The sequence below is a fragment of the Cebus imitator genome, unplaced genomic scaffold (assembly GCF_001604975.1).
Source record: "Cebus imitator isolate Cc_AM_T3 unplaced genomic scaffold, Cebus_imitator-1.0 Scaffold53, whole genome shotgun sequence".
Classification (NCBI taxonomy): domain Eukaryota; kingdom Metazoa; phylum Chordata; class Mammalia; order Primates; family Cebidae; genus Cebus; species Cebus imitator.
The window spans coordinates 1,721,931-1,745,766 of NW_016107368.1; the positions used below are offsets into that span (position 1 = coordinate 1,721,931).

General features: G+C 43.3%; 1 protein-coding gene across 3 annotated transcripts in view; it reads right to left on the reverse strand.

Annotated features, from left to right (window-relative positions):
- The window catches only part of IL20RB (interleukin 20 receptor subunit beta), a 46,185-nt gene that overhangs the window by 10,470 nt on the left and 11,879 nt on the right, over positions 1-23,836 (reverse strand). The window contains exons 2-6 of one of the 3 annotated variants that reach the window (XM_017528265.2): positions 12,958-13,084; positions 11,787-11,977; positions 8,063-8,187; positions 5,493-5,643; positions 2,331-2,473 (exon numbers count right to left, since the gene is read on the reverse strand). In XM_017528265.2, coding sequence (XP_017383754.1) covers positions 2,331-2,473; positions 5,493-5,643; positions 8,063-8,187; positions 11,787-11,977; positions 12,958-13,084 — 737 coding nt within the window. The remainder of the gene's footprint in view (positions 1-2,330; positions 2,474-5,492; positions 5,644-8,062; positions 8,188-11,786; positions 11,978-12,957; positions 13,085-23,836) is intronic. The other 2 variants (XM_037738380.1, XM_037738381.1) reach the window with 2 other exon arrangements.

Consider the following 23,836-nt stretch of genomic DNA (forward strand, 5'->3'; position numbering starts at 1 on the left):
ATGCTGATATCACACTAAGGAATATTATCAGAGATAAGGAAAAACATATCATAATGATAAAAGACTCCATTACTTGAGAAATCATAACAAGATATGAATACATTTAAATGTCAAAATGTGAATATGCTTAAAACAGAGCCTCAAAATACGTAAGGAAAATTTGACATAAAGAGAGAAACAGGCCAGGTACGGTGGCTCACGTCTGTAATGCCAGCACTTTGGGAGGCCAAGGTGGGCAGATCACCTGAGGTCAGGAGTTTGAGACCAGCCTGGACAACATGGTGAAACCCCCAACTCTATTAAAAATACAAAAGTTAGCCGGGCATGGTGGCAGGCACCGGTAATCCCAGTTACTCAGGAGGCTGAGGCAGGAGAATTGCTTGAACCAGGGAGGTGGAGGTTGCAGTGAGCTGAGATTGTGCCACTGTACTCCAGCCTGGTGACAACAGTGAAACTCTATCTCAGAAAAAAAAGAGAGAGAGAGAGACAGAGAGAAACAGACACACCAGCACTCATAGTGGCACTTTGATATCCTCCTCTCAATATTAAACAACTATACAAAAAAATAATGACAAAGATGACCTGAACAATACCATGAAACATTTGACCTAATTGATATTTATAAGACACTTCCCCAATAACTCAGAATACATATCCTTTTATGCTTCAAGGGACTTCGAGGCCCTCAAGTTCTTGCTGAAGGATAATAAAGGCCCACCCTGCTCCCCTGTGTTTGATACATCCCATTGCCTTTATGCAGAACAGTAAGCCATTCAGTCATTCAGAGAAGGATGGAGGGGGGAACTGATCAAAAGGACACTGCTATTTTATGACAAGAAATGAGTCAATAAATACAAAGCCTTAGAACAGTATCTGGCACTTAGCCCTGTACTAGTATCAGCTAAAGTCGTTATGGCTACCTGGAAGTACAGCAGAGAAGGGAAATCTGGCATTAGGATAACAGAGTGGAGGGGTGTCCTAAAGACTGAATTATAGGGAGAGTTATTCCTCCTGTGTAGGGAGAGAAAGCAGGGCCACAGAGATGTCACAAGAATGGCTCCTTTTTTTTTTTTTTTTTTTTGAGATGGAGTTTCGCTCTTATTGCCTTTGCCCAGGCTGGAGTGCAATGGCACGATCTCGGCTCAATGCCACCTCTGCCTCCCAGGTTCAAGTGATTCTCCTGACTCAGTCTCCTGAGTAGCTGGGATTACAGGCATTCGCCACCACACCTGGCTAATTTTTTGTATTTTTAGTACAGATGGGGTATCACCATCTTGGCCAGGCTGGTCTTGAACTCCTGACCTCATGATCCACCCACCTCAGCCTCCCAAAACGCTAGGATTACAGGCATGAGCCACAGCACCCAGCCAAGAATGACTCCTTTCAGAGTGACTCCAGGCTAATAAGGAGCTATGGGCATGTATAAGCTGCAGGCAGTTCTGGCTTTAGTTGCTTTCCAGAAGCTGACACTGGCTCCCTCCTCCCAGGAGAGAACTGTGAGAATTCCCTAGGGTGACAGGGATGGAGCTTTTTGATTTTGTTTTTGTTGTTTTTGTTTTGTTTTGTTTCATGGCTTTGTGTGGTTGAGGTCTGGGGGCTGGGGGGAAACATCTGGGGAGGCAGCCAGAGAACATGGGGCAGCTGTTGGAGGCCTGCTTTTGCGTTTCCCCCACCACAGCATGGGTGTATGGATGGGTCCTATACCCACTGCAGAGACCCAGATCTGTGGTCCAGGACCCTCAGGAGTAAGATAAGAATTCTGGCCTTATGAGGATCTGAGAATACGGGTAAGGTTCCCTAACCTCAGGCAGTCACTACGAAGGTCCAGATTGCTGTCCCTTCACCACCCCACCCTACCCCACCAAGATCAAAGCACAGTCCATGCCTCCCACATACATCTTCTTCACTCTGAACAATGAGGCTTTGGCATGTGAATTGAGTAAGTTGTGTTGGAACAGGTCATTGGGTGTAGCTGCTGTTACAATTGGAAGAGGCCAAGATGCTCAGCAGGCCAGTCTGGAAGGGTAAGACCGTGCAGGACTCCTGCAATACTGAGCATCCTGGCTGGGTAACACATCTTCTCTCTTTGCCATCCCAGGTCCTGGGAGAAAGCAGAGGTGGCCTGCTTCAGGGAGGCCACCATGCTCTGGAGAAAGGAGATTTATTCCAGTACCTCTAGTTAGAAGTGAAGTCTTTTACAAGTATTCCTCTCCCCCCTCTGTGGAGATGCCTATAATCCCACCATGGAAATATGTGCCCATGCCCAACTGAGGCCCAAACTACATCTGGTCAGTGTCATACTGAAAGAAATAAAGAACTAGGTCTATTACCAAGGTGTCTGGGAGGACCACCACGGGGCAACAGGAGTACTGGAGCAGCCGGCCCATTTTCCAGATGAACAGTGGCACGACCACAAGGATCAGCATGAAGCCAACAAAGGCAAACAGGGCCAGTGCCAGAGGAATGGCCTCTCCTGGAAACAAAAGATAAAAACAGGCTTAGAAAACATCAGTGAAGATTAAATCTTCAATCCTGAGCCTCCCCAGTTTCCTGGAGTTGACTCTGCACATTGACCAAGACGGCAGATACCAAGATCCTGAGATTTGATGTGTGCTTTAGTGACCAAAATTACCACCATTAAAAGCATTTTTCTAGAATCCAGATTAAGGCCTGGCTTCCAGAAAGCCCCAGGGAAGATTAAAATCTTTTTCTTGTGACATGAAAGGGGGGAGCATCATGTGTGAAGCCAACAGCTATGTTAGCACATACCTTGGCGCCACTGCCAGGAGGAAGGCAGAGTGCCAGGCCCTGGACAGGATGAGGGGGAGGTACTGAAAGAGAACAGCGCAGAATGGGGCTGGGCGGTAACTCAAAACAAAGTGTGTTTCACAATTCACTCTTGGCATTGATTCATGTTATAGAGGAAATGGTTCAAAAAACAGTCAGATAATAACTACAAGATATGAAGCCCCCATTTTGTGTGCTAGGATTACTATGGTCTTCCAGAACTATGCTAGGAACTGGACATGTAGTTGCTTGTTCTTTACAATGAGTGTGAGTATCCCTGCTTTTATAGAAGAGGAATCTATGCTCAGAATGGTTAAGTGACCTACCCCAGGTCACCCAAGTAGGACTGGCTCTGAAGCTCACAGTCATTCTACCAATAAATGTAGCAGAAAAGGTTAGATCTGAGCATCTGGAGATGTGGAAGAGGGGACAGGTTATTTTCCCATCTCTCTGTTCTGTGTAACCTTGAGCAACTCAATTAGCCTCTCTGGCCCAGGCTACTCACCTGCAATGTGAAGGGTAGCCCAGCCAATGAGACTGGAATAGCTGGTTGACTTGTGGCTAGGGGCACTGTATATTATTTCAATGGTTTTGGAAAATATTTGGGGGGTATACATCAAGAGATACACAAATGTTCATACCCTTTCATCCACTCCTGCATTTTTTTTTTTAATTTTTGAAGGTATATAGTAGGCGTATATAGTTATAGGGTACATGAGATGTTTTGAGACAGTCATGCAATGTGAAATAAACACATCATGGAGAATAGGGCAGCCATCCCCTCAACCATTTATCTTTTAGGTTACAAACAATTCAATTACACTCTTTAAGTTATTTTAAAATATACAATTAGGTTATTGTTGACTGTAGTCAACCCTATTGTGCTATCAAAGAGTAGGTCTTATTCATTCTTTCTGTTTTTTTGTGCCCATATCCCGACTTCTCCCCAACTCCTGAAATTTTAATTCCAAAAACTAATTCCAAGGAAGGAAACAATTATATACATCAGTTCTTAGCAACATCTGAACTAGAGCAACAGCCTTTCATTTACATACATTGACATATACATATGCTTTGGGTTTTGTTTGTGTATTTTGGGTTTGTTTGTTTGTTTTTGAGACACAATCTCACTCTGTCATCCAGACTGGAGTGCAGTGGCACAATCTTGGCTCACTGCCACTTCTGCCTCCTTGGTTCAAGCGATTTTCATGCCTCAGCTTCCCAGTAGCTGGGATTACAGGCATGCACCACCATGCCTGGCTAATTTTTGTATTTTTAGTAGAGACAGGGTTTCACCACATTAGTCAGGCTGGTCTCAAACTCCTGACCTTAGGTGATCCACCTGCCTAGGCCTCCCTAAGTGCTGGGATTAGAGGCATGAGCCACCACACCCAGCCCTTTAAAAATGAGGTAGATCCATACGTATTGCCATGAAAAGATGTTCCCAATATACTACTGAGTGAAGACAGCCAAGTATAGAGTAGTAGGTACAATATCATCCCATCTGTATATGTGAACATTGGTATTACACAGATAACCCCTGGAAGATTAAACGTCAAACTCACCAAAGGAAACCTCCTGAGTGGTGTGCAGGAGAATGGAGCACACTTACTTATCTCTTTATTTATTTTTTTATTAACATGAGACAAGGTCTCGCTATGTTGCCCAAGCTGGTGTTGAACTCCTGGGCTCAAGCAATCCTTCTGCCTTGGCCTCCCGAAGTGCTGGGATTATAGGTGTGAGCCACCATGCCTGGTCCTACTTTTTACTTTACATGTTTTGCTGTTGTTTGGAATGTCAAGCAAGCTTGACTTGTACGATTTTAAAAAGTAGTGTAAAATAGTAATCAAGAAATCTACATGACACATGTTATAGATATGATATTTGTGAAAAAGCAGGCACAAAATGTGTATGTTACAGAACTATAGCTGAATGAGCCGTGTGTGGTGGTTCACACCTATAATCTCAGTCCTTTGGGAGGCCATGGCCCAGGCAATGCAGCAAGACCCTGTCTGTACATATAAAATAAATTGTTTTAGAAAGATCAATAAATAAATAAGTATACTACATATTTAAGATAATAATTAGTCTTTTTAAAAAGATAATAGCTCTTTTTTAAAGACCAAAAATCTATACACAAAAACGTAACTAGTGATGTTTGAGTGACAGAGCATGGGATGTAAGGTCTTGTTTGGTTTCGCTTCTTTTCAAAGTGTTTTTAAATACTGTAGGTTTTCTGACTTTAAAATATTCAAGAGAAAAATGTAATTCAAACAAGAGGATTCTCTAGACTTTCCCTAAGGTTCCTTCCCAATGTAAAAAGCTGTGGTGTTATACAATGTGGGCCACAGTCTTCAGAGGGTCCAAGGTCTGACCCTCTGAAGCCTGTGGCTGCCTCTCCTGCAGCAGGCTCTGATTCACAGGTAGTAACCATCTGGTAAACCAGTCTTGCAACATCTGGCCCCCAGGCCTACGAAGCTTTAAGGGGGAAAGTGTTTCAGACAGCTGCTTGAGTAACCCCACCCAGGCCCAGGGTGGACTCCTGCCTCTAGGGGAATCAGAGTGACAGGCATACTTTTACCACAGGAACCTACCCAGCCTGTGAGGCAGGTCAGTGAACCAAAGGAACCCAGCAGGCCTCTGAGATATGCCAGGAGGGGCTATAGACCTGTGCAGGACTCCAGGGAGAGAGAAGCCATCCTTACCTTGCACCTCCACACATTCTGTCTGGCTGAAGGTGCTGTACCTCCCAATGGCCTTCACAAATGTCTGAGCCTTCACACAGTATGCAGCCCATGGCTCCATGGTTTCCAGGTGCACTGGAATACCCCCACTCCTCACCATTTTGACACATTCCTTTAGGAGACCAGAAAACACAGTTAAACACAGAAAACACAGGGTGCTGTGGCTCACACCTGTAATCCCAACACTTTGGGAGGCCAAGGTGGGCAGATCATCTGAGATCAGGAGTTCAAGACTAGTCTGGACAACATGGTGAAACCCTGTCTCTACTAAATATACAAAATTAGCTGGGCGTGGTGGTGGGTGCCTGTAATCCCAGCTACTCAGAAGGCTGAGGCAGGAGAATCGCTTGAACCCAGGAGGCAGAAGTTGCAGTGAGCCAAGATCACGCCACTGCACTCCAGCTTGGGCAATAAAGCAAGACTCTGTCTCAAAAAAAAAAAAAAAGAGAGAGAGAGAAAAAGAAAAGAAAACACAGTTATTCCCAGAAGGCAGCAGGACTGGAAAGGGCAAAAAGTGCCAGGGAAGGAAAGTTGCAGATACTTCCTTTCTGGATGCACACAAATGTCCCCTCTCACTTATGCATGTATTCATTCAGGCACTCATTCATTCAATCATATTTATTAAGCACCTACTATGTGCTAGGCACTGCTCTAGGCACAGGGACCTAGCACTGAACAAAATGGACAAAGTCTTCGCTCTCACAGAGCTTACATGGGATGAGAGAGACAATAAAAAAAAATACACTTCAGGTGGTGATAACGGCTGTGAAGGAAAAGCAAAGCAAAGTGACGAGGAGGCACCATTTTAAACAGAGTGGTTAGAGAAGCCTTGTCTGATAGGATAACATTTACACAGAGACCTGAAGGTTGAAAATCTGACTTGAGCAGGGGCTTGGCATGGCCATTGCTGCCAGGGAATCAGTGCGGTGGAGCCATGGGCAGTACCTTCTCACTCATCCACCCATCTGTCCATCCATCTGTTCACACTTCCACCTCCATGCCCCTCCCTGAAGCTGTGCTCTACATCTGAGCCTGTGGAGGCTTGCCTGGACCAAGCCCAGATGACTCAGGGTACATGCTCCTTTCTTAGCCCCAGCCCCGCTGGTTACCAAGGGTGGGGAGCGGGCTCCATCCCAGTGAATCTGAGGGAGCCACATGCTTCCTCCTGCTCAGGCCCTGACCTATCCCCAGCACTATTCCATCTTCCTGGCTGGCGATCTCATATCCTACAGTGGGGCCTTTCCTAGCAGGGGTAAATACTGGAACCCAGTGTTATACCTGTCCACACCACCTTTCATGGAAGCTACCCAACCTACAGCCCTCATTGAATGGGTGGTGGGGCACGTGCTCTGAGTCCAGACACTGCTATAAGATCAAGGGTACCCTTGGCCTGAGAAGGGTCCAATCAGGGGTGAGCTGGTTACCAGAAACCCCTGAAGCTTGGCCTGATAAGACAAGCAAGACCAACTGGATTCTTCTGAGGATTTGGTCTTGGGAAACTGAATACCGAGAGCGAGAAGCAGGGACAAAGGAGAGAGGGCCCAGTGAGGAGGAGTCAGGCCTGAGAGGCTTTGAGGGGGCTCAGGGGCACATCATAGGCATGAGTAGGAAGCATTAATGAGGCATCACAGCCTGGAATAAGCTGGGAAGGGGCCACAGAAAATGTGCAAGAGGGGCACCAACCAGAGAGGAGCAAGGGCCATGGCTAAGCGAGGCTGCAGCCTGGCCCTGTGCCAGCTCCATTCATAGATCTGTGAGAGCCCCTTATTGCACTGTATTAATCCTTGTGATAAAGCCTATCTTTGCTTGTGCTACCTGGCGTGGGCCTCTAAGCTTTGTCACCATATCAGCTTGGACAGAGGCTCCACAGGTCAGAGTGTCCCCTAATTCCTGCTCATGTTCCACTCCTTGTACTGCCACTGCTTGTCTGGTTATTCTCTCTGTGAAGGCTGGCCTCCCACCTATCCCAGGCTGTAGCACCCTTCCAAAGAAGACGGCAGCAACCACCTGGGCATTCTGCACCTGGGCTCACCTGCTCATAGTTAGATGGGTTTACTCATAAGCAGCTCCTGGCTCCTGCCTCTACCTCTGCACCTTGCCAAGACATACACCCTCAGGAGGTTTGTACCAGCCTTGTGTGCTTTTGAAATCATCCTGTTGATCTAGAAACCCTGACTGCTGCCCCTATATGGCTGAGGAGATGAGCTGAGGAGGGAGAAAAAAATTCATTGAAAAGGTATTGTGGGTCCACCTAGGGTAGAGTTTAGGGTCAGGGGGCAGCCCCACACTTCAGCAGATCTGGCCTGGAAGGGTTCCCAGCCAAGGCATGGAATGGACCAAGGCAGTTCTTTGGAGAAGAGGCTGATGGGGTGGTCAGCATACTCTAATCTTTTGCACACTTCACCCAGGACGGCTCATCCCCAGGCCGCCCAGACAGTGAGCACTGCAAGGGCCAGCTTCCCTTGCTCACCCTCAGAGATCTGTGCTTTCTTCACAGAAGCCTGACCCAAAGGCCAAGGCTAGGATCTCACCTCTGCACCAGGCTCCCTCCTCCAGTAGGCCACAAGGAACTCAAACTGGGGTCCCAGGTCCTCCAACTTAATAACCAGGTGGAAGCCATCCTTGGTGATCTCCATCCCAGGTGGGGTAAGGATGGCTGTTGGCAAGATAACAGGAGAGTCAAAGCCAGTCCCAGACAAGACTGATTTCCCTGGAACACAGTGACCATGTCATCGGTGGAAATATGTCAGTCTCTGTAGGGAAGGGAGGGAGTCAGCTGTAGCTTCAAGCACATGGAAACATGTACAGAAATACTTTCCTCTACTCAGCAGGTGCTCAGTAAATGCTTTTTGAGTGATGAATGAATGAAAAAACAAATGATAAATACTATAATTCTCTTCCTTTTTAATCCTTTAACTATAATGAAGTCCACTGTTCCTTCTCCAGTAGGCACATATACACAAGAAAAGTGATTAAAAACTCCAGTAAACATTATCTCCTGCTCTTTTAAAATTTTATGATCCATGCCCCTCCTCCCACCACTTTTTCAGCAGAAATTGCTCCTCATTTTGGCTCATCTAAGTGAGCAGATGCTATTTTTTAATGCTTGCCAAATATATGTGAGCTCAGGTCTATACTGAACAGTCAGGCCCAGTCTTTGCCCCTTAGGAATGAGCACTCCTGGCAGGGGCACATGCATTCCCACAACTCACATAGATCTGTGGCATGTATTGGCTACTGATAAGTTTGACATATCAGCAGATCAGCAGCCTGTGAATGGGTTGGCCATTCTATTCTCAGCCCAATTCTATTTTTCATCTCATATCCTGATTAAGGGATGCTGGCAAGTCACCAGCTTTTTATTTTTATTTTTTAGACAGGGTCTCACTCTGTCACCCAGGCTGGAGTGTGCAGTGGCACTACCATGGCTTACTGTAGCCTCGAACTCCCAGGCTTGGGTAATCATCCCCGTTAGCCTCCCAAGTAGCTGGGACTACAAGCACACATCACCCCACATGCAGCTTTTTTTTTTTTTTTGTAGAGATGGGGTTTCACCACATTGCCCAGGCTGGTCTTCAATTCCTGGGCTCAAGCAGTTCCCCTGTCTCGAGCTCCCAAAGTGCTGAGATTATAGGAGTGAGCCAATGAGCCCAGCCCACAGGCTTTTTACAAATTCCAATAATCAACTCTAGAAATTACAGATTAACACAAACATCACTTTTCATATTGCGAGGTCAAGCAGAGAGGCCCACAGCCCCTGTGGATACCTTCCTATCAGCAGACCAATAACAGAAGGGCCCACACAGATAGTCTCTACTCCCTGGTGACTGGCAGTGGAGTAAAACTTGCCTCTCAGATCCAGATACTGCAGGACCAGAAAGACCACCCTGATCATTCGTCTTGGATGGGGAAGCAGGGTAGGGTATGTTCTGGGCTAAATCTGCCTCCCCTGGGGTCAGTGGACACTCAGAAGAAAGGCAGTTCCTGGAGGGAGTTTTCAGAGAACAAAGCATTTCCTCCTCACTTCCCTCATCAGAGAAGTGTATATGCCTGGTTGTTGGAAAGCTGCCTGGATAGGGGACAGGAGGACCTGGGAGTTCAGGGCCAACTGTGCAAAACACACTCAGTCTAGAGGCTTCATATGTGCACACAGCACCACTAGCACTACCTCCAAAACACTTTCAGAAGGAAAAGAGATATCTGACTCCTCGACTTTTCTGTCAAATGTGATTTGAATTGGGTCTTCTGACCTCCATCTTCATTGAGAACAGAATTAGAGAAAATAATCTGAAGTTAAGGTTCAGAGGAGACTTGTTTGACAGTGTTGGGGCAGGAACCTCTGTCCTATGCATTCTGCATATTTATCTCATTTAATCTGCCCAGGAAGTGTTAGAAGGTAAACATTGTTCCTGTTTTACAAGAGATTAAGTGACATGCCCAGAATCACATAATCTGCAGAATTTGAGGCCACTTCTTTCTACATTTCTGCTTCCCCTGTATGGGGTATTTTGCCTCTTTACTAGGGGATCTCAACCCTAGCTGTACATGAAAATAATCTGGGGAGAATTTTAAACTTCCAGTGAACAAAATGCATGCAGATCATTTAAACCAGACTCTGGGGAAGGGCCCCAGGCATAAGTGATTCTAAAGCTCCCCTGTGACTCAAATGTGCAGTCAAAGTTAAAAACCTCTGTTCTCAATAAAGTTTACCTTTAAGAGTAGGGATCCTCAGCTGGGCATAGTGGTTCACACCTTCAATCCCAGCACTTTGGGAGGCCAAGGTGGGCAGATCACCTGAGGTCAGGAGTTTGAGACCAGCCTAACCAACATGGTGAAACCCTGTCTCTACTACAAATACAAAATTAGCTGAGCATAGGGGCACATTCCTGTAATCCCTGCTACTTGGGAGGCCGAGGCAGGAGAATCACTTGAACCCAGGAGGTAGAGGTTGCAGTGAGCTACGATCATGCCATTACACTCCAGCCTGGGCAACAAGAGTGAAACTGCATCTCAAAAAAAAAAAAAAAAAAGAAAGAAAAAAGAGAGTAGGGATCCTTTTCAGGATCAAGATCCTTAAATCAAGATTTTTCACATTCCTGGGGAGAAGTCTGAGTGGCCTTTTCAAATGGAAGAGAACAAACTTAATGCCCTTAAGAGATCATCATGCCATTCCAACCCATTTGCTTGGCTCACAGAGGGATCACATAGAACTCTATCTTCCGTCTTCTGATGCAAGTACAGACTGCTGTTCCTCAGCTCCCCCTGCAGCAAGATCTTTTTCTGTTTATACTGGCCTTGTTAAGCACAAGCTGTTATAGAACATCCCAGCCCACACAGTTTTGTAGGCACTCCTTTATCTTTATATGACCCATGTCTGCTTTACAACAACGACTGCCAGCCCTCCATCCACATTTTAAAGCCTGAGGTTTTCCAGGACCTTGTCCTCTCTTTGTCCTCAATATCTTGTCCCTAGATAGTCTCGTCTACTTCCAAGCCTTTAGCTGTTAACTTTGTGATGGCCGGGCACAATGGCTCATTCCTATAATCCCAGCACTTCATGAGGCTGAGGAAAGAGAATCACTTGTGCTCAGGAGTCTGAGATCAGCTGCTTCCCTTCCCACTGCCCATCAGCCCTTGCCTCTCTTCCCCAAACAAACACGTCCTTTTACACAATGGCCATTGCTTGCACATAGCCATATTTGGCCACCTATCTGGATTCCTCTATTACTTCTTTCTCAATCCTTTTCCAGGTACCACTACAAAAGAAAAGTTATTTATTTCCCACAGAAGTCATTATAGAAGGGCAATGTTCTGGTGGCTCTGTTAAATGTATAAATCCTCTTGCACAACAAAGCTGCTTACAAGGTCAGTAAATATGCAGTTAATAAGGCATCAAGTGGGAGGCAGTGTAAGATTTATGGAGACACAATCAGGGTAGGGAGTAGCAGTCCTAGTGCCATCTCCTCACTTCCAGAGCAGCTTTCCTTCCAGGTTCCCAAAGTCAGCATCCCCAACACCTGCATATCCTGACAGAGACAGTCAGGAATGACGTCCAAAGTCAAAGGGCATGAGAGAGAGCAACATGTGGGAAGCAGTTGGCAACTTTTCAAATGTACCAGTAAGGTTGTTTGTGTTCACAATACTGTGACTTTGCAAGACTATTTTGATACTAAAAAGAGTCTACACAGTCTAGATGAACATGGTTCCTAAAGGGGTGGCTGGTGGGGATGGGGTGTAAGCAGAGAAATGCCTCACTTGAATTTCTATTAAAAGGATGCTTCAGGATGCTCCAGGTTGAGGTCTGTGAGCCCAGTGTGGCCCTGACACGAAGGTTGTATGGCACAGTGGCCGTGATGTCATCAGTGACATCACACTCAGGATCTTCAGTGAGTGAGCACCAGCTGCTAGGGATCCAGATGTGGCTCATGTACAGGCTCTCGTATTCCCTGTCAAGGAGAGGAAGGCACAGAGTTACACCAGTCCCTCTGACACAGACTCAGTTACGGTTGCAAGTAACTGCCTTCATTCTCCTACTTTTTAGAGGTAAGTAAAATAAGTACTTGCTCATTATCCTAGCTCCTCCGCTCTCCTCCCTACCAACCATCCATTCTCCCTTATTCCTTTTATTGCCAGGTAGGGAAAACTAGGCATAAACATCAGTGTGTCTAGATCTCTTTGGTTTCTTCATCTCCAGGGTCATTACCCTAATCTCAGCCACTGTCATTCCTTGCCTTGCTGTGGTCTCCCAGCTTGCACACCTGCCATTCTCGAAACCATTCATCAGTCAGCAGATCACAACACTTTTCTCCTGAATGGCTTCCTACAGGACTTAGAATGGGTTCCAAACTCTTGCCAGCAGCCTGCAAGATGCTTTGGCCTTCCCGCTCACTCTGCTCCTAACCGTGATATTCTTGCCACATTGGTCATTTCTCCAAAATGTTAAGTACTTTTGGCCCAGCAATAGCTGCAAACACGTGGACACCTGCAGAAGACTAGAACCTGCTTGGTCCCAGGGCCAGCTGATTTTTAGGGTCATAGTTTGTTTTGGCTCCTAGGGATAAGCTTATGAAGTCAGGGAAAGTAAGGACTTCTCCACCCTTAGAGGATCTGAGTCTCCAGTGATTTATCCATCTCAAGTCAGAGTCAAACCCACTGGACAACTGACTCACTTTTTAAAAGAGCTTCACCAAAATGTGTTATGCACATTTGTCTTCCCAGAAAGTTCACTGTCAAATCCACGGAACAATTTCCCTTGCTTCTTCAACTCCTTCAATACCTATGCAGGCAGAGCAGGTAGATCATTGGGGATAATCTATCCCTGGGCTCAAAAAGCCACCTTGGGCTCAGAAGGAAGGGCTATGCCTTCAGGAACCAACTTCTGCCTAAGGAAGAAGAACTATTAAAAAAACAAAAAAAAAAAACTCACCCCTGGTATTCGACAGAATAGTACACTGTTTCTCCAGGCACAATCACTGGACTCCACACCAAGAGATGCTTCATGTTGGTTGAGAGTACAGAGAGGTTCTGAGGGGCAGGCAGAACAGCCACTTCATCTAGGATTAAGGTAGATAGGCTGGCTGACAGGTAGGCTTGTAGTGGAGGAATGCCATAGCTTCAAATTAGTGTCTAATGAAAGGCCCCACCTGCGGAGGTGGCAGTGAGCTGAGATTGCACCACTGCACTCCAGCCTGAGCGACAGAATGAGATTCTGTCTCCAAAAAAAGAAAGGCCTCGCATGTTTACAAACCAGAAACAACTCTAATTTTATCATACTTATGTTAATGCTCAATTTTTGCTACCATCTTATAATTCTGACTTTGTTGATAAATGACGTTATCAACAAATAATAACTAATATTTATTGAGTACTTACCATGTTCTATCTAGGCCATGTGCTGGATTGTTACATGATTGTCTCATTGAACCCTCATGACCATACTGGGAGGTAAAGACCATTAGTTTCTCCATTGCACAAATGAGAAAACTGAGTCACATTATTTATGACTCTTGTGTTAGACTGACCTGGATCCAGGCCTTGACTCTGCCACTTACTATGCAGCCTCAAGCAAGTTGCATAAACATGAGCCTCTTAACCATTTATGGAAAACTCATGCAGACTACAACATTCTCATCACCACCCTCTCCTGCTACTGCCATCCTCAGATGCCAAAGCACATCCTTTCATGTCCCTCAACAAGGCCAAATGGGGCATAGCTGCCAGGTGGGAAGTACAGGCTCACATCTGCTATGGAGAGAGCCCATTCAAGTGGGACACCAAGCCAGCTCTGCGACTCTACCCCAGAAAGAATGCAGCCCCTGAGCCAGTCTGAGACACAAGTATGCCCAGAGTGTGCCCAGACACAGTGTGCCCAGAGGATGCACACAGTGGGTCTATGATTTGTAGAGAATAAAAGAGGCCTATAGAGCTAAACATGCTCATAAGGACTTTGGGCAGCCACAAAACCAAAAAGCTCATCCTCGCATGTCATCCCAAGGTGCAGTCTGCACTCTCTGCTATGCTCCCTTCAAATACCCAACACCTGCCTCCCTTTGCTGTTACAGTACAGTGATAGTATCAACGGCATAGGGGGGTGGGGCTGCGGTCCTCATTTGGGACTTTTCATCTCTGTGCCTATCTCCAGATTGGCACCTGCTGTTCGTTATCAAGCCCTGTGACCACAAAGGGATGGAAGGCTTCTGGGGACACCCCACCTGGTTTCCCTCCCCCTTCTCTAATGTAGGACCCTAGTGACATACCTCCATCTCACCCTCAGCATCCATGGTCTGTTCTGTGAGGAAACACCTGGGGCACCCACAAGGCAGGCTTGCACCCCTAAGCTTGAAATCACCCAAGGGATGGAAAGGAAAAGGGGTAGTAGAGTGGTACAGGAGGACAGGGATAGGGAATGGTCCCCTCTGACACCTTCCTCTGGTAAATTAAAAAAAAAAAATTCTCTAGACAGCTATACGGGGAATATAGAACTATTAAATATAAAACTACATTTTATATAACTAATCACATAATTAAATTATATGTCAACAAATCCATTCATTAATATAATTTACTTACATAATTTAAAGCTCTCAAAAATGAAATCTCTAGTCACAGGTGGTTTTAATGGAAAATGTTACCAAACATTTAAAAAAGACAACATCAACAAATGCAATTTCCTCTAAAACGCAGAATAGGAAAGAGCAGTTTCCAACTAACTTTATGAGGCCAGTATTACCCAATACCAAAATCAGACAAGGACAATATATACATAACCTACATACAAATATATCTTGTGAACTTAGACAAAAATCTTCAACAAAATATTAGCAATCCAAATTAAATAATGTACACCAAGACAAAATGGGATTTGTTCTATGTATGCAGGGCTGGTTCAACATTTGAAAATCAGCTAATGTAATTTACCATGTCAGTAAACTAAAGAATAAAATCATAAATCATATCAATTGACACAGAAAAAGTATTTACAAAACCCAACACCCATTCATTATGAAAAACAAGACAAAACAGGCCCAGTGTGGTGGCTCATGCCAGTAATCCCAGCACTTTAGGAGGGCGAGACAGGCAGATCACCTGAGGTCAGGATTTTGAGACCAGCCTGACCAACATGGTAAAATCCAGTCTCTATTAAAAATAGAAAAATTAGCCTGGCAGGGTGGCTTGCACCTGTAATCCCAGCTACTCAGGAGGCTGAGGCAGAAGAATCGCTTGAACCCAGGAGATGGAGGTTGCAGTGAGCCGAGATGGTGCCATTGCACTACAGCCTGGGTGACAGAGCAAGACTCCATCTCAAAAAAAGAAAGAAAAAAAGGAAACACAAGACAAAACCAAAAATTATCTTCAAGTTAAGAGCAGCAGGGAGTTACCACAACTTGATAAAGACCATCTCCAAAAAAACCTACAGCTAACATCTTACTTAATGGTGAAGGACTGAATGCTTCCTCTCCAAGATCAGGAACAGACAAGAATGTCCACTCTTAACACTCTTATTCAACATACCACTGAAAGATCTAGCCATTGCAATAAGGTAAACAAAAGAAGTAAAAGAAATATAGATTATAAAGGAAGTAGTAAAACTCCCCCTGTATGCAAATGATATATGATATGATATGATATGTAGAAAAATCCCACAGAATCTTAAAAACTCTAAAACTAGGCTGGGCATGCTGGCTCACACCTGTAATTTCAGCACTCTGGGAGGCCAAGGAGGGCAGACTGCCTGAGCTCAGGAGTTTGAGACCAGCCTGGCCAACATGATAAAAACCCATCTCTACTAAAAATACAAAAACTGGCTGGGCAAGGTGGTGTGTGCCTGTAATCCCAGCTATTCAGGAGGCTGAGGTAGGAGAATTGCTTGAAACCAGGAGGTGGAGTTTGCAGTGAGCCAAGATGGCATGACTGCACTCCAGCCTGTGCGACAGAGCAAAACTCCATCTCAAAAAAAAAAAATTATATTTCTATATACAAGCAACAAACACATACACAGAAATTAAAATTATAATCAGAAAAATAGGTCTATACCTAACAAAATATATTCAGGGTTTGTATAGGGAAAGTTCCACAATGGTAAACGAAAACAAAGATCTAACTAAATGGAGAGACATACTGTGTTCTTGCATTAGAAGATTCAATGTAGTTAAGATGCCAATTTTCCCCCAAATTGATATATGGATTTAATGCAATTTATATCAATCATCCAGCAAGATTTTTGTTAATATAGATAAGTTTTTCCTAAATTTTATAAGAAAAGTCAAAGGAAATAGAATACATAAGAGGAGGTGGAGGAGCTTCAAGATGACTGACCAGAAGCATTTCATGCTTACCTCCTTCACTTAGAAGAACCCAAATCTTGAATACATTATCCAAAAGAGAACACTAGAACTCAACAGAAAAGTTACAGGAAACACCAAAAGCAAGGAAGGAGGAGGAGAGGCAGCCTGCTTGGCTAGGATCAGCTGGTAGCCAAGCGTGACTTCCCAATGTGGGAAAAGAGTAAGTGAGAGACTTCCAGTAGCCTTCATTCCCACCATGGAATCATGCAGTCCTGGCCATGGAAGAGCTCCTCAACCCTCTTAAGCCCTGAAAACATATATAGGGAGCTGCCAGGAGATTGGGGGGCAAAACTGTCTCAGGAAGGAAACTCATGCTGGGTCCCATACTTTTTCTGAGACCTAATCAGTTACAGCAAGGTACCATTTTAAATCCTAGCCTTTGCCAGATGCACATGCTATCATGGTGGCCAGGAGCACCAAGACTGAGGCATTAGGGAAACTCAAGCTTTTGCTGCTGAGACTAGGGCACAAACTGGGAATGAGCTCCCACAGCTGAGACTGAGAATCAAATGAGGCATGGGCCGCAGCTGCCAATGCTAGGAAGTGAGTGCTGCCGGGACTGAGACTGGGATGAACACAAGACACAAATTGCCACTGGGACTTGGTCACAAGCTCGGTGGGGGCTCCTGCAGCAAGGTGAGGGCTCAAGCTAGGTGTGGCCAGCTGCTGCCAGGGCTGTGGGTGAGCCCCACCAGGGCTGAAAAATGAGACAGGTGCATATTCCCTACCTACTGGCCCAGGCTGTGGTGGCAGAGGTCAGCCCCACCCTCTCCAGTGGGAGGGTCTCAGCATAGCTGCTACCACTCTTCACCCATGCATTCCACCTGAGACCTGAGGATTGCCCTGACCCCTACCCACCATGACTGGTACCTGCTCCCACCATTGAAGGGCCTAAGCATAGGCCCACCCAAACCAGCTTCACCCCTTTCTCTAAGACAGAGCACATCGCTCAGGGCCTTGGAGGGTGACAGGGGCACGTTGGGCACCTGAGCACTCCTTCTGGGGTCCTGAGGTTGGGCCTAAACTCTTGGCTGCCATCACCTCAGTTAGCACCTACTTGAAAGTACCACCTGCAGTCCTGGAGACTGTCCTACACAGCCCATCACAGCCACTGCCAACATAAAGGGACAACCCTCAGAACCCAGATAATTATCCTGCCACTGTTACTGCCATCACTTGTGCCATGCTAGCTGTCCAGGGACCCAGGAACCCACCTGCCTGCTCAGTCCACCACTACCACTGCCAGTATCCAAGCAAGCCATGTGGAGGCCCAAGAATCAGCAATCTGGTAACCACCAACACCAGTGCCAGCATACACAACTCTGGGACACAAGGATAGGCATACTCAGACCACCACTGCCACATCTGGGGCCTGTAGACTGGCCCACCTGGCATTCCACAGCACAACTTCACCAAAGACTCCAATAACTGCACCCTAACCCACTGATGAAATCACAGATACCACTAACACTACAGCTAAAGTACCTAGAATAAAAGCCAAAATGCTGTAGCCAATGAACACCATAGAAATATCTTCAGAAAAGCATCCTCCTCTATGGAAGTAAATTCAAAAATGGGAAGAAAAAACTGTTATACCAGATGTGCAGATATCAACATAAGAACACAAGAAACACAAAAAAGCAAGGATATATGACATCTCCAAAGGAACACGATTCTCCAGCAATACATCTTAATCAAAAAGAAATTTTTGAAATCTCAGATAAGGAATTAAAAATGTTGATACTAAAGAAGCTCAGTGGGATACAAGAGAATTCTGAAAAACAATAAAAAGAAATCTGAAAAACCATAAAAAGAAATCAGAAAAACAATTCAGAATATAAATGAGAAATTTCCAAAGAGATAGATATTTTTTAAAAGAACCAAACACAAATTCTGAAATTGAACAACTCATTGAAAGAAATACAAAATACATTTGGAAACTTCAACAATAGACTAGATCAAGCAGGAGAAAGAATCTCAGAACTTGAAGACAGGTCTTTTGAAATAATCCAGTCAAATAAAAGTTTTAAAAAAGAATGAGCAAAAGCTTCAGGACATTTGAGATAACACAAAGCAATTGAATTTATTTATTATCAGTATCCCTAAGGGGAAAGAAAGAACAAAAGGACTAAAAAGCCTATCTAACCAAATAATATATTAAAACATCCTATGTCTAGCAACATATTTAGATATCTAGTTATAGGAGGCTCATGATCTACAGGGACATACAATGTAAAATGTTCATTAGAGTTAGACTGTCTGAAGCCAAAGATAAAGAGAAAATTCTAAAAATAGCTAGAAAAAAAGTATCTAATCTGATGGAAACCCCATCAGACTGACAGTGGATTTCTCAGCAGAAACTGCACAGGCCAGAAGAGAATAGAATGATATATTCAAAGTGCTGAAAGGAAAAAAAGAAAAACCTGCTAGCTAAGAATATTGTATCTGGCAAAATTATCCTTCATAAATCAAGGTGAAATTGTCCTTTCCAGACAAACAAGTGTTGAGGGAATTTGTTACCACTAAACTAGACCTACAAGAAATGTTCAAGGGAATCCTAAATCTGGAAGTGAAAGAATGACATTTACCATCATGAAATCACATGAAAGTATAAAACTCACTGGTAAAGCAGTCACACAAAGGAGGAAGAGAAAGGACTCAAATGGTACCACTACAGAAATCCACCAAAACACAATGAACAATAAGAGAAAAAGAAAAAATAAATAATATGTAAAACATACAGAAAAAAATTAACAATATGACAGGAAAAAAACCTCACACATCACTAATAACCCTGAATATAAATGGATTAAATTCTCCATTTAAAGGGTATACAATGGCTGAATGAATTAAAAAAAAAAGTGTTCCAACTATATGCTGCTTACATGAAATCCACCTTACCAGTAAAGACATATATGGATGGAAAGGTATGGAAAAAGATATTCCACACAAATGAAAACCAAAAGCAAAGAGTAGTAGCTATACTTATATCAATAAAATAGACTTTAAGTCAAAAGCAATTAATAAAAGACAAAGAAGGCTATTATACAGTGATAAATGGATCAATCCAGCAAGAAAATATAATAATTCAAAATATATATGCACCCCATACTGGAGCACCCATAGTCAGATCTAAAGAGAAAGACTGCAATATAATGATTGGGGAAGAGGGACGTCAATACCCCACTCTCAACATTAGACAGATCATCTAGACAGAAAAAACATTGTTTTTCAAAAAGAAACATTGTTCTTAAACTGGACTTTAGACAAAATGGACCTAACAGATATTTACGAACATGATATCCAACAACTACAAAATATATATTCTTTTCATCAGCCCATGGAATATTCTCCAGAATAAACCATATGTTAGGCCACAAAACAAGTGTCAACAAATTTTTAAAAATCAAAATTTTATCAACTATCTTCTCAGACCACAATGGAATAAAACTAGAAATCAATACCAAGAGAAGCTTTGTAAACTATACAAATACATGAAAATTAAACAACATGATCTTGAATGACCACTGGGTCAACAAAGAAACTAAGATGGAAAATTTAAAATTTCTTGAAATGTATAAAAATTGAACACAGCATACCAAAATCTATGGGATACATCAAAAGCAGTAATAAGAGGGACATTTATATCAATAAATGCTTATACTGAAAAAGCTGAAAGATTAAAAATTAACCATCTAACAATGTACCTCAAGGAACTAGAAAAGCAAGAACAAAGCAAACCCAAAATTAGAAGAAATAAGGAACTAATAAAGATCAGAGCAGAGCTTAATGAAATAGAAGCTAAAAAAATACAAAGCATCAAGGAAATGGAAAAAAAAAATTTCTTCAAAAAGATTAACAAAATTGATAAACCACTAGCTAGACTAAGAGAGGAAACCCAAATAAGGAAAATCAGAAATTAAAAAGGAGACATTATAACTGATACCACAGAAAATCATCAGAGACTGTTATGAACAACTATAGGGTGACAAACTGGAAAACCTAGAAGAAATAGATAATTCCTGAACACATACAACCTGCAAAAATTGAATCAGGAAGAAAAAGAAAACCTTAACTGATGGATATGAGTAGCAAGATTGAATCAGTAATAAGTCTCCCAACAAAGAAAAGCCCAGGATCAGATGGATTCACAGCTGAATTCTACCAAACATACAAAGAAGAACTATAACAATATCAATCCTCCTGAGACTGTTGTAAAAATCAGAGACAAATAGGACTGTATTAAACTAAAAAGCTTCTGCACAGCAAAGGAAACAATCAGCAGAGTAAAGAGACAATCTGTTGAATGGGAGAAAATATTCATCTGTTAACAGAGTAATATCCAGAATATACAAAAAACTCAAATAACAACACTTAAAAAATAAAAATAAAGTGGGCAAAAGAGAGACATGAGTAGACATTTCTCAAAAGAAGATATACAAATGGCCAACAGACATATAAAAAAATGCTCAGTATCACTAACCATCAGAGAAATGCAAGTCAAAACCTCAATGAGATATCATCTTACCCCAGGTCAGAATGCCTATTACTAAAAAGACAAACAACAAATGTTGGTGAGGATGCAGAGCAAAGGGAACTGTTATACACTGTTGGTGGGAATGTAAACTGTATAGCCACTATGGAAAACAGTATGGAGATTTCTCAAAAAACTAAAAACAGAATTACCACTCCATCCAGCAATTCCACCACTGGGTATCTACCCAACGGAAAATAAATCAGTATGTCAAAGGGATACCTGCCCTTGAGTGTTTATTGCAGCATTATTCACAGTAGCAAAGATAGGGAATCAACCTAAGTGCCCATCAATGGATGAATGGATAAAGAAAATGTGGTACATATACACAATGGAATACTATTTATTCAGCCCATAAAAAGAAAGGAATCGCCGGGCGCGGTGGCTCACGCCTGTATTCCCAGCACTTTGGGAGGCCGAGGCGGGTGGATCACAAGGTCAAGAGATCAAGACCATCCTGGTCAACATAGTGAAACCCCATCTCTACTAAAAATACAAAAAATTAGCTGGGCATGGTGGCGCGTGCCTGTAATCCCAGCTACTCAGGAGGCTGAGGCAGGAGAATTGCCTGAACCCGGGAGGCGGAGGCTGCGGTGAGCCGAGATCACGCCATTGCACTCCAGCCTGGGTAACGAGAGCGAAACTTCGTCTCAAAAAAAAAAAAAAAGAAAAAAAGAAAGGAATCATGTCATTGGCAGCAATGTGAATTGAACTCTATCTTAGGTGAAATAACCCAGACACAAAAAAGACAAATATCACATGTTCTCACTTATTTGTGGAAGCTAAACGATTTTATCATATGGAGGTAAAGAGTGAAAAGACAGACAACAGAAACTGGGAAGAGTGAGTGGGTGGCAGTAGGGAGGATGAAGAGAGGTAGGTTAAATGGTAAAAACATACAGTTAGATAGAAATGGCCAGGCATGGTGGCTCACACTTATAATCCCAGCCCTTTAAGAAGCCAAGGTGGGAGGATTACTTGAGATCAGGAGTTCGAGACCAGTCTGGCCAACATGGTGAAACCCTGTCTCTACTAAAAATACAAAATTAGCAAGGTGTGGTGGTAAGTGCCTGTAATCCCAGCTACTCAGGAGGCTGAGGCAAGAGAATTTCTTGAACATGGGAGGCAGAGGTTGCAGTGAGCTGAGATCGTGCCACTGTACTCCAGCCTTGGCAACAGAGGGAGACTCTGTCTCAAAACAAAAACAAAAACAAAAACACCCACCAAACAAGAAACATATAGTTAGGACTGGGCACGGTGGCTCACACATGTAATCCAAACACTTTCGGAGGCTGAGGCAAGCAGATCACTTCAGGTCAGGAATTTGTGACCAGCCTGGCCAACATGGTGAAATCCTGTCTCAGGCAGAGTTATCAGAATGGCAAAAAGTTTTTAAAGTTGGCCGGGCGTGGTGGTTCACACCTGTAATCCCAGCACTTTGGGAGGCTGAGACGGCTGGATCACCTGAGGTCAGGAGGTCGAGACCAGCCTGGCCAACATGGTGACACCTCATCTCTATTTAAAAAAAAAAAAAAAAGTTTTTAAAGTTACAAAACCAAATGCTAGCAAGGACGTAGAGCAAGTGGATCACTTATACATTGTTGGTGGTAACACAAAATGATACTTTTCAAAATGGTTTGACAGTTTCTTGTAAAACTAAACATGTAGTTACTATATTAGCTAATTACACTCGTGGGCATTTATCTCAGAGAAATGAAAACCTTACATCACATAAGACCTGTACACAAATATTCATAGTCATGCTGGAATCAGCCCAGATGTCCTTCAACAGGTGAATGGTTAGACAAACCGTAGTATATTCATGCCATGGGAGGAGGAAACAGATCCTCCCCTCAAATCCTCCAGAAGGAATGTAGTATTGCCCATACCTTGATGTTAGCCCAGTAAAATGATGAACAGATTAACTATATTTTGAAATAATTTCAGACTTACAGAAGATTTGCAAAACAGTACAGAGAGCTCTCATATACTCTTCACTCAGCCTTCCATATGTACATAGCCATAGCATATAGAAATTAAAGATTTCAATATTAATGCAATATTAACTAAGCTTCAGTATTTAATCAAATTTCATCAGTTTTTCTCCTAATGCTTTTTTTTTTTTTTTTGCCAAGATCAAATCCAGAATTTCCATTTACCTGTCATGTCTGGTTAGTCTCCTCCAACCTGTTCTCAGTCTATCTTTGTCTTTTTTAAGACCTTAACATTTTTTAAGAGTTGTTTTGTAGAACGTATCTACACGTTTTTTTCCACACACTCACAGAGAGTACATAGTGTCAGTACATCTTATTACTGGTGATGTTAGGTGCCCTGATCACTTGATTAAGAAACTATCTCTACTATAAAGCCACCATTTTCCCCTATGTAGTTAATAAATACATTGGGGGAGATATTTTGTGCAAATATTCCATTTCTCCTGAAATTTTCACCTATTAATTTTAACATCTACTGATGGATATTTCTTGTAACAATTATTGCTGTGATGTTCTAGTAGTGATATTTTATTTAATTGTATTCTTTTGTTAGAAAGAGATTTTCCTTCTCTACCATTTATTCAATTATTTATTTTTGCCAATATGGACTTGTGGATATTTTAATTTATTCTATAAAGTCCAACACTACTGTTATTTATTTTGTTACTCAAGTTGTTCTAGCTTTTGGCCAATGGGAACACCTTCAAGTTGAGTGTGTCCTTTTGACTTCTTCCCACCCCTTTTACTCATGTTATTTTTATTAATAGATTTTTTTTGGCCGGGCGCGGTGGCTCAAGCCTGTAATCCCAGCACTGTGGGAGGCCGAGGCGGGTGGATCACGAGGTCAAGAGATCGAGACCATCCTGGTCAACATGGTGAAACCCCGTCTCTACTAAAAATACAAAACATTAGCTGGGCATGGTGGCGCGTGCC